The 11,229-nt window shown below is 43.3% G+C and overlaps 1 protein-coding gene across 2 annotated transcripts in view; it reads right to left on the bottom strand.

The window, feature by feature from the left end:
- The window catches only part of SYT10 (synaptotagmin 10), a 37,781-nt gene extending 30,042 nt beyond the window's left edge, over positions 1-7,739 (bottom strand). For both annotated transcript variants that reach the window (XR_001873120.1, XM_017804914.1), the window contains exon 1: positions 7,589-7,739. Coding sequence is in view for 1 of the 2 variants with exons in the window: in XM_017804914.1 (XP_017660403.1) it covers positions 7,589-7,739 (151 nt within the window). In the remaining variant the exon portion in view is untranslated. The remainder of the gene's footprint in view (positions 1-7,588) is intronic.
- Between the last annotated feature and the right edge of the window lie 3,490 nt (positions 7,740-11,229).

The raw sequence follows: 11,229 nt of genomic DNA, 5'->3' as shown, positions 1-11,229 counted from the left end.
CTTTTACATATTTAAAGTACAATGTCTGTAACCTTTTTTCAAATATATTTTTCTTTAAACTTGTTCTCTTGTTCATTATCCATAAGGAACTTTGCCCTTTCCAAAATAAGGGAACTCTCATGTCTGTAATGCCACAAGTCAGCTCAGTCAGATAAATTAATGTCTCTGATTTTCTAGGATTTGAAGGGAAGCAAGAGTCTTATAAATTATAAAAGGTCTGGGGCCAATAAATCTCCCTTATTTTCACGTATATGAACTAGTTGGTCCAACCCATCATTTCTGTTGTTCAGTTTTCCCTGGGGAAATTTTAAGCATGCAAAAGTTTGCTGGTGTTAATTCTTACTCTGCATTAGCAGATCTTCCACAATTACCTCTGTGTCATCCAAATCCCTTCAGATGGGGATATGATGCTTTAGCACGCCTCAGAAAGTGGTAGGGTGCAGAGTTTTGTATTTTTTCGCATAACCTGAACCTGTCAAAACACCCAACTTATATTTCAAGCGGCAAAAAACAGCCTTTCACTTAAAAGTGTAGGTATGACCTCCTCTCCCGTTCTCGTGGAGAAGCATGCTTTGAAGATCTTCCTCAAACCTTTTTACTCTGGCCCTGTTGTGAATGTGTTCCCTCCTAGGCTGTTAATTCATCCAACACAGCCATCACCATCTACCTGCTGGTGTGACACTTCTTAATGCTAACAGAGTTCTATGGTGGCATATTTCCTGACAGTAAGGGAATTAAATGAAGTCAGGTATCACTGTGATTTACTACATGATTACAGCACATAGAATTATTAATCTCTTGTCAACATCAATTTATTAAGTTATTTTCGAGAGGATGGTTCTCACTTTTGCCTGACTGGGTCGGGGTTTTTTTGCCTGAAGTGTAGGAAGAAAAAGACATTGCACATTGCCCTCTCATCTGTAACACACTACATGTAAACTACTGGTCTTCACTCCCAAGGTTTTTCTGGCCTTCCTGCTTTTCTACTTGTTGACTCTCACTTAATCTCAATAGGAAGGAACTCTCTGCTTGACCCAGATCTGCCCATGTAGCTTTCCATTAAACACAAAAAAAACCAGCTTTGGGCTTGGTCCCATGACGCTCTCGCACTTGTGAGGATGTCTCTGTGTCTGCAAGGAACCCTCATTATCCTCTTTCAGATGAGAAAGGGAAATGAAAACACATCATAAGCTCACTGGATTGCCATTCATCATAAGCATATCACAGCTGTAAGGAGGTTCATGCAGCTCAAGTGTCATTTTTGAATTGTCATGGTTATGTTTATTCTCACCCAGCATTATATAACAAACTTCTCAGACACAGGACAGGACATGAGAAAACACTTCGTCTCTTCATTATTACAGATTTGTCTTCCAGATGCTATAAATGTTTCTGCATTTTTCATCTATATTTCTTTACAAAATGAGTATAGAGGAAGATTCTGTTGTAAAGCTCTTGTTTTTACTGTGTATTGTTGCTGTCTGCATATTAAACACTTTTGCATTGTTGTGACTGCCTTCACGTTTGCCATAAATAAATCTGGCCTCAGTGGTGTGTTTTGCCTTTATACTGCTGAATTAGATGCATTTATGATTTTCACAGCTTGTTAACACTGATTTTGTAAGTTATATATTTCAGTAACCCTGCATTTTTTTCCCACCAACTTATATATTTCTCTGGTAGTAACATTGTTCTAATCAGGTGCTGAACTCTGTGGTAAATAATTTGGTTGGTCTGCTAACTTAAAATGTTTATTACTTAATTTTACCGCATTTCCCTGCAGCAGAGATGCTCAGTTTCCTTTCTCTGTAACAGAACGCTCAATTGTGTCACACAACTGCTACTTTCTCATGAAGAAAAATGTTCCTTTCCTGTATGACGTTGTTCTATATTCCTTTCCTGTCCTAGGCTGATAGCAGTAGTCTTCACATTTGTTCAATCTATTTCTTGTCCCCTTCATGCTAACCTTGGCCCAGCTGAGAAGAACCTAGAAGCACTCTACAGGACAAATCTGTTCTTCCTCCTCCCCTAAATATATCCAGGTGGTGCAGACATACCTACAGCTTAAACTCTTTGTGTATGCCTGTGCATTGCGTGGATGAGCACATGCATGTTTAAAGGAACCAGAACTAAATGGAAACCATCAGATCCCATCTAGGAGGTTGAGGGTTGTCAGGGAAGCATCTGACAGCCAATGGGAAACTCATGCCAGCTACAGCAGGAGGACACAAGACATTGATCTTCATGGAAGAATGAGGCTGTGTTACAGAATGGTCATGTGCAGGAGGCTCCAGTGTTTTCTCTACTCCCTCTACACTTCTATAGTAAACTGTGAATCAGGGGTAGGGTTAAAAATTTGGTAGGTTAAACTTTTATGTTAATAAAATAACTGTGAGTAGAATATTAAGATGAATAAGAAATGATCCTGTAGAAGCCAATGCTCTCCGTATTGTCCACTTTAAAAAAACAATTGTCTGACAAGCAAAAGAGCAAGAGTGAATATCACTCTCTAGGTACTCTCTACCCACTCCAGTGGGCTAAAGTATGCCATTCCTGGCAGGAAAGCAGCTGGATTCCCAGCTTTGTAATAAACATTGGTCACCCATGAGAACTGATAATGAGATAGTAAAGTTTTGCATGACCAGCAAGCCTAAAAAAAAGCAAAGACAGCAGAAAGTAACCACCATTTGCAGAGGACATAAAATGAATTTTAAACATGTGTCCCTAGAGCAGAATGCCCGAACTCCTCTCATTATGCTGTATGTAATTTGCTTAATCTTCAGAAATGTTCACAACTGGAACTTTTGATATGCTGGGTTCCATTGAAAATGAGGAGGTATGCCTAACAGGAAAAAATGAATTAGAGTCCTTTATTAGTCAGATATCCTGAGCTAAAATACAGGCATAACCACATTGCATATACGAATTTTGGAGACTTATAGAAATAAATAATTTACTAGGCTCAGATATAAATTATGTTGGGTGCAACCTTGCACATCCACCTCCCATTTATTTTCCACCTAAACTCTTACTACTGACATCTTAACCATTTTACCCAAATGTTCTGGAGGTGTAAAATAAAAACAAAACAGCTGCACATGTAATCGAGCATTTTGCCAAAAATTGTATTAAGTTGAGAAGAAACCTCACACAGTAATCTAATTATATAAAGATACCATAAACATAAACAGCTTCCTAATCTTTTCACTTGAGCATTCCCCTGAGATGAGAATGAATAGTTATTGTAATTACCAGGGCAGACAATGTAACAACAGATGTCTATCTTCACTAATTGTCTAAAGTTCCTAGAAATTTACAAAATTATTTATCTCACTAAGATTCTTTGCTATGAGTTTTGTAGATTAATTATCCATCACAGTAAATACGATTATCCCTTCCTGACCCAAGCAGTGAGCAGTAATTTGAGTGTCCTAACGTGGTGCTGTCACTGAGAGCAAAAAACATATTGAATAATCAGTCTTTTCTTCATGTAATCCTGTTTACTCACAAAGAAAGTACAAACTCTTATTTCTCTGGTTCACAGCAAACATGAATATCTCTCCTTTCTGCTTTGTTGCTTCATTTCGTTGTACTCTGCCTTCCTAGAGACGTACTCATCATTTTTTATTCTGTGTCACTGGTTTCCTCTTCTTTGTGTTTGATTCTGTTATCTTTGTCATGCTTTTTTTCTCCTATCTAGACACCTACACTATCAAAAAAATCAGTGCCCAGCCTCTCTGCTTCCCTGTGAAACTGCTTGGGTCATGAGGTCAATACTGTCTCATATTTTGCTTTGATCCTGTGACTGGGTGGTGCATCTTCTGCCTCAAGCAGCTGATTCCTTTGAGAAACCTGGCTGCTTTTCATGGTCTAGCTGAACAGAAAGCAATCACCACACTCACTAACATAGCTATATCAATGTAGTTCTTGCTGCATTTTCAAATATTTTCAACTTCCAGAACATGTTTTTATTCTTGTATTAAATAGAAATAGTCTGCTTTCCTTTTTACCATCTACTCTTTTATTTTCTGAAAGGTTCTTTGCACTGTTCTTTCCTTTCCAAATATGAGTCTCGTCCTCATTTACAGAATCACAGAATATTCTGAGTTGGAAGGGACCCACAAGGATCACCAAGTCCAACTTCTGTCCCTGCACAGAACATCCCCAATAATCACACCATGTTCCTGAGAGCATTGTCCAAACACTTCTAGAACTCTGTCAGGCTTAGTGAAGTTTAGAGTTCTTTCTTTCAATGAAACCTCAGTAGTGACTTTTACCTATGCTACCTTTGTGACACTTTTAGGTATCTTTTTGAGATGAGGGAAGCAGAATGAACCCATCATTTAAAGAGAGAACATGCTATCCCAATATAGCCATTGGTTATTTTTTATTTTCTCTCCTCCTTACACTGTCTCTGTGGCTGTTTGCTTTTTGGATTTCCATTGAAGGTTGAAAGTTTAGCTGTGATTCTATAACATAATAACATATAACAATAAGCCATTATGCTGTAATAAGCATCTCAGAGTCTTTTATCTTCCTCACATATTCCAAAAGTCACAGAATCACAGAATATGCTGAGTTGGAAGGGACCCACCAGAATCATCGAGTCTAACTCTTAGCCCTGCACAAGTCCTCCTTACAACTCAATTATCTTCTTACTACAGTGCTTTTTACTCCACACACTGCAGTCCCTGTTGCAGGAGCTAATTCCCAACACACTGCTATTGCTGGAGCCCCAGAGAGCAGACAATTGAACAGATTCCATGATGCATGTCACCCAGTGTGGGCATACACTGGGAAAGTGCTTTCCACAGCATCATTTGGGACATACAGCAAAACTGATAGGGCTAAATTAGCCATTCCTTGAGGCTCTCTACCATACAGTTACAGCTGCATGACAACAGACCTGTGGAGAATTTACTCAGGCAAGAAGGATATGGCTACATGATATGGATTCTCACACCAAATGCTTCCACCCTATGTATGAGGCACAGATTCAGACAAACACAAATATTTATGACTTATATTCTCAGAACAATTATGAAGAACACTCAACATTTCTACCTTTAATGAACAGAAACTATGGATGCTCAACACTCTGGACAACATTAGCTTTATCCATAGAGATGATAAGGAACTCTATGTGCAGTTGAAGAGCAGAAGAGATACAGCATGGCTCACCTTTCAATGACAACATTTCTCTCAGCCTAAACTGTATTTAGAAATTTTCTGTTCATAAAATTGATGCAAGTGATATTTCTATCTTGTCTATCTAAGTGTTTACATATTAAAATATTGTCAATTATCAACAATGACAGTGTGTCTGTTCCCCCTCTGGAGACAGAAAGTATTAATATACATTCGTTAGCAGTGTTATTAATGAGACAATGCTCAATATAATGTGCATGTCAATAAACCTGACAGCCATCATCTAATGATGGTTTCCTTTTAAGGAGAAAAAAGTGAGATTCAGGAATTCACCTGAGATATGGGACCTAGTTGTTCAAGCCCCTGGTCTGTTAATTATAATTTCTTTTCTTAATTCAACAATTGCAAGGTAGTTAGGGTTTACAAATGAAAGACCAACAAGATCGTTGACTTTCAAGAAATGTTTAAAAAGAAGCTCCTGTTACTGTACACAATGCAATATCAAAACAAGTGTTGAAGACTTATATTTTCTAAATAGCAGATCTTGGTCTACCTCATGGGATGTTTTGTATTCTTCATATCCCACCTGTTCATAAAACAACTTTGTTTTTATATGTCATCTAATATACGACACCGACTCTCTGTGCAGTACTCTCTAAAAATCAGATCAACTCTTTTCGGAGCCCAAGTTTCCAGGTTCCATAGGGTACTGTCATCTTCATTCAACCTTTTGCTATTTGGACGATGACGATTAACACAGTGCATGATCGATCAGAACATGTTCAGTACTTAGCATTTATAAAGCACAATAAACTAATGACCCGTGCTGGAGGAAGCAGGCTGCGACCCCCACGCCCCCGGAGCCTGCCTGCCCTGCCCCGGCGGCGGGGTCGGCGGGGGAAGGGGGGCCCGAGGCGAACCGAGACCCGCTGGGTCGGGCCGGGCTGGGTCAGGCAGGATCAGAAACAGGTTTTTTGATCTGAGATACTACAAATAACCCGGGGTTTTGCGGTAAAAGCTGTGGGTATTAGAAGAGAAGAAAAGAAAAAAATAAAAATATCAGCTGCGGCGGCAGCGAGAGCACAGCTGGGGCACATGCTGAGAGCCTGCTGCTTTACATGACCTGGTGTTAATTTATTTAATTTGCACTGTACACTTGGCATTTGCTGGCCATAATGCAAGCTGTACATTTGCATTTATGGGCAGACAGAAGAGATTATCAACTCCTCCCGGCAGAAATCAAGCAAAGAACTTCGACTAATTTTCAAGCCCCCTCCTAAAAAAAAGTGCCAAGGAAAGCAAGGTGTCCGGGGAGTACTGCACAGGATAATGTAAAAGCACAGTGCCAGTTCCGAAAGATGCAGGAAATCCAGAAATCAGGGACCAAAGATACCACTTTTAGGGTTCAAAATCTTGGTTTCTATACCGACAATTTTCCTGGCTTCGGAATGCTCGAATTAATCCGAATTCCCTCCTTCCGCCCTCCCCAAATTTTTCTGGATGAGTCCTGGACCAGAGTGCTGCCCTGACTTCACAGGTTCCCACCGACCGCCAGACAGCTCTCCTGCCGCCCTCGGCGATTAGCGGAGAGGGTGTAAAATACCTCAAACCCGCTCGGAATGGGGATACTGCGAACCGCGGACTGGCGAGCTGCGCCCCGAGCCCGGGCTGAGCCCCGAGCCCGGGCTGAGCCCCAAACCCAGGCTGAGCCCCAAACCCAGGCTGAGCCCCGAACCGTGTCTGCTGCCCGTCCTCCCTCCGCCACCCCGCCGCGCAACCTGTTGCCGGGGCCGCCAGCGCGACCCTCCAAACGCAGAAGGACGGCCGGGGAGAAGAGAGAGGGCGAGCGGGCTCAGCCCACGCGTGGCGCGCCCGTCGCACGGAACCACTGCCCACCCGTGACAAGAACATCAGAGGCAGCCCCTCTGCTCCGCTCCCCGCTCGCACGGCCCCGCAAACACACGCAGCAGCCCGGGTCCGAGCTTTGCCTAAGGAGAAACTCCCGCCGCGGGGAAAACCTTGCCGGAGCGGAGCTGCGAGGGGGCAAACGAGGGAGCTGCGGGGGTATAGGACCGTCTCCGACGGCGGGGCTCCAACCGGCGGCGAGGCTCGCACGCCGGCGGCGATTTCTCTCCCCTCGGCATCTCTCGGTGCTCCCTGTGCCCACGCCCGCATCCTCGCCCGCTGCCCCACGTTTCCCCCCGGAGCGCTGTCCCACACCCCGGCGGTCCTGGCGCTTCCCTCGCTGCTTCTCGGGAGCCTCCGCGGGCTGCGAGAGGGAGAGGATTTAAAAGCTGGCTGTGTGCCTGCCCCCCTTCCGCCCCCTCCGCACGCAGGGAAAGCAAAGGAAAAAGTTGCGCTCTCCGGCCGCCCACGCCGTCCCTGTCCGCGCCGCGGCGGCGGCAGGACGAGCCCGGCGGCGGGTCCGGTGTATCGGTACCTGTGCCACCGATGCCCTGTCGGGCCGTCTCCAGGGGGAAGATGCCAGCGCACTTCTCCCGCTCCACCTGCCCGCCCAGGCACAGCTCCGAGATGATCTGCAGCGCCTTGTGGCAGAGGCTGCCCACGCCGTCCTCCGCCTGGAAACTCATCTTCTGCCCCGGCCGCCCTCCCGCTTAGGCCATGGCCGGAGCGGGACGGCTCCGCGCCCGACCCGCGCTGCCTCCCGCGGGGAGCAGAGCGGGGCGGAGCGGCGGCGGCGGCGGGAGCGGCGCGAGTGAACCGAAGAAGTAGTGAAGCGGGGGGGAGGGGGGGGAGACACAAAAAAAAAAGAGGGGGGAGGGAAAAAAATAAAAAGAGGGGTGAAAAAAATAAACATCCACTTAGCAACGCCTTTTGTGGCTGCGGGCTCTGGTAGGCGGCTCGGCCAATGGAAGCCCGGCGCAGGGGGCGGGGGGGTCCTCGCATCCCCCGGGAAACTTTTCCTTCCCCCGCCCCACGGCTTCGGTCGGGGCGCGGCGCGATGCAGTGGGCGGTGGCCTCGGTCAGGGGCTGTGCCGGGACGGGTGGTGCGGGGCGGTGCGGGGGCTGCGGTGGGGCTGGCGGGTGGAGCCCCGTCTCCTTCCCCGCGACAGGACCCCCCGGCCCCGCGGGGCAGCGGGGGCAGCGGGGCGCTCCAGGAGGAGCTCCTCGGCCGCTCATCGCGCCGGGAGGACGAGGCAGAGTGGGTTCCCCACCGCTCCGATCGCTGTTCCCCTAACGCTGTTTCTGAGGTGACCTGGGCAGTGGGATCTTCGGCGCGGTCTGTCGAGCCACGTCAGATAACCAAATCGCCATCTCCACTCCTCTTCCCCAGCAGCAGAATTACCGAACAGTTGACTTCGGCTTTTCTTTATCTTATAAAGAGTTAGAGGAACCTTGCGGTTGTCTGGTCTATTTCCTCAACAAGTTCTGTGAAGTTGGGTTATTTTATAGATAAAAAGTTCCAACGTGTGTCTGAACACACTTTTGAAAATCAGGACAGCATTTACCGCTAGTGGCTGTTTCAGTTATTGTCTGTGGAGCTGAACAAGACTTTAGCTGTCAATTTGTTCATATACTTGCTGAAATTCTGATACATGTTTATATATGTGAAGGAAATTTCTTCTAGTTCGATGGCATACATATGCCTTACAATACTTAATTCTAATTAGGCATAGTTGAAGGACGTCTGCTAGCAGTTTACTTAACAGCTAAGTAAACTTTATTACTGCCTGTAGTCTGCTCCTTGAGTGTCTTGGTTTCATAAAAATGAGAAGCTGTGTGCTGCTGTGCTTTTTTTTCCCCCTCTGGATTTTGAATTTTTTATCTGTTACCAGTAAATTAACAAATTTAGCAAACTATAAAGTTGAACAGTCAAAAGCTTTATAACCATCATTAAATAACTGTAAATTATTAAATTATACAATAAATGATCATTCCAGTTTTAATTCTGGAATTCTGTACTTAATATAGTATAGACACTTGTTAAAAACACAAGATGATACTTCTCAAAAACAGGCTTTTGGCATTTTGAAGGTTCATGCATTTATGCATGTGAATTCACACACAGGCGTTTTTCAAAATCTTAGGAAAGTAATAGACTATGTTGTATACAAACTGTAACATCTGTTCCATAGAGCTTTTTCACAGATACAGAATGTATTTCAGAAATATCAGATGCTACTAAAGAAATAATTCCCTGAGACTGGCATTGTCAAAACCCCGTGTTAAAGCTGCAGAATGTTCTGACAAATCTTAGAATGTTTAGACTGTAACTAGTAAGGGCAGAAAACTGTGTAGGTTTATTTGAAGACTTCTTTAACCCTCATAGGGACTTAGATCTGTATAATTATCTCATTAAAGTAAGCTTGCTAGCAATAAAAAGATATGTACATATTTTCATTACAGTGAAGGCAAGTGATGCCTACTTCCAAACTTCAAAATATGAACATATTTACTGTCTGTGTGACATTTACAGTCCTCTCCTCAAAATTCTGTCATGCATCACCAACTAATAATTAAGCAGTCTGTTTATCTTTGAGACATACCCAGAACTCTAGCAAAAGCTGACAGGAAATGCATGTACAGACTGATGAAGAAAGGGTCCTAAACAGAAATTGGTTTTAAGGAGAGTAAGGACTGCACCTAAAGGCTGGGAGATAAGCTCTTCCATTTCTGAACTTTTCTACAGACCAACTGTGCCCATGGATGTATCACATGGTCCACAAATGAAATATTCTGTCTCTGAAGTTACTGGCAGTTTTGCCACTGATTATAGTAGAGTCAAAGTTTTGCACATGGATCAGTTTGCTACCCCACTTGTTTATTTAAGCAGTGAGACTTTGGTGCTTTCTTGTATTGCTCATCTTTGCACACAAGAACTTCATTTCAGTGAAGATCATACCAGCTTACTACTATTGACAGTATTGATAAGTACACAGATACAGAAAAGTACAAGCAGGTATATTCTATATAAGTAAAATAAATTAAAAAAACCAAACAACCCCTCAAAAAAACCAAAACCAAAACCCCAAAAACCTAAACCACCATTTAAAGACTGAGATTTTCAGATAGATATCTGGAGACAGGCACCTAACTCTTATCTCTCTTAACTGTTCTAAATATTTTAAAAAATGCCTTTAGATATACAGAAAATACCAACTACACTAAGTAGTCTCACTGTATCTTTATCAAATGGATCACTGTCTAAACCTCATTCTTCAGTAAGTAGCATGGATATAAACTTAAATTCATCAATAAAATAGTTTTTCTCAGTCTAAGTACTATGACATTATTTTCTATAGGAGATTAATGATTCTGTTTGTGAGATGTGCTCACAAACTTGTCCTAAACCAGTTCCAGACAAAGTTTTTGTTGTTGGAGTCAAGTTATGGATAAAGGAAATGCTTCACTTTTCTATTGAGGAGGTTAGTCTGAAATGTGAATTCAGATTAGGAATCATGGAATTTTTTCCAATGTGTTATTTCAGTGGAAATTTTCAGTGGAAAACTACTTTTTCTGCATATGAAAGGATATAACAGCTTGTTTTCTAGCTTCAACTCCCACTGCTTTGATTTTCAACAGCATTGCAGTTTTTAAATGAATATGCAGTTGCATTGTGTTCCCTTGTATCCACAAAGACCATTAATTTCCCCCTCAGAAGTGGCCTCAGTCTGTGTCACCAGATATGATGTTTTAGGACACAGGAAACTCATGCCTCACAGGTTCTGGTAAGTGGGATCAGACCAGACCTTATCAACTCTTGCTATACTGGTTGATGGTCATTACCAAGTTCAAACTGGCTTGACTGCTTTTTGTTGACTGATGTTGATTAAGGAAGAAAATTTCCCTTCTTTCAAATTAATTGCATGTGTTTATATCTTCACACTGTCCATGCAATATTCAACCAGTGATTAGGGTACTATGCTTTGGACGGGAAGACCATGGCACAAATACCCAGTTTTGTAAGATGTATCCTTGAACAAACACTGTGTTGGGAGTTTTGAAGTTTAGTCAATATAGGTAGCCTAAAGGCAAATAAGGTTCAGAAGTCTTTCATGGTTAAGCTGCACTACTAAACGTAAGGCTACAAATTACCTGGTGTAAATGAGTGGAGGCCTA

This window comes from Lepidothrix coronata, unplaced genomic scaffold, assembly GCF_001604755.1.
Source record: "Lepidothrix coronata isolate B3197 unplaced genomic scaffold, Lepidothrix_coronata-1.0 Scaffold10, whole genome shotgun sequence".
NCBI lineage: Eukaryota > Metazoa > Chordata > Aves > Passeriformes > Pipridae > Lepidothrix > Lepidothrix coronata.
The sequence above is the reverse complement of the archived record's forward strand: the minus strand, read 5'-3'. Positions and strand labels throughout refer to the sequence as shown.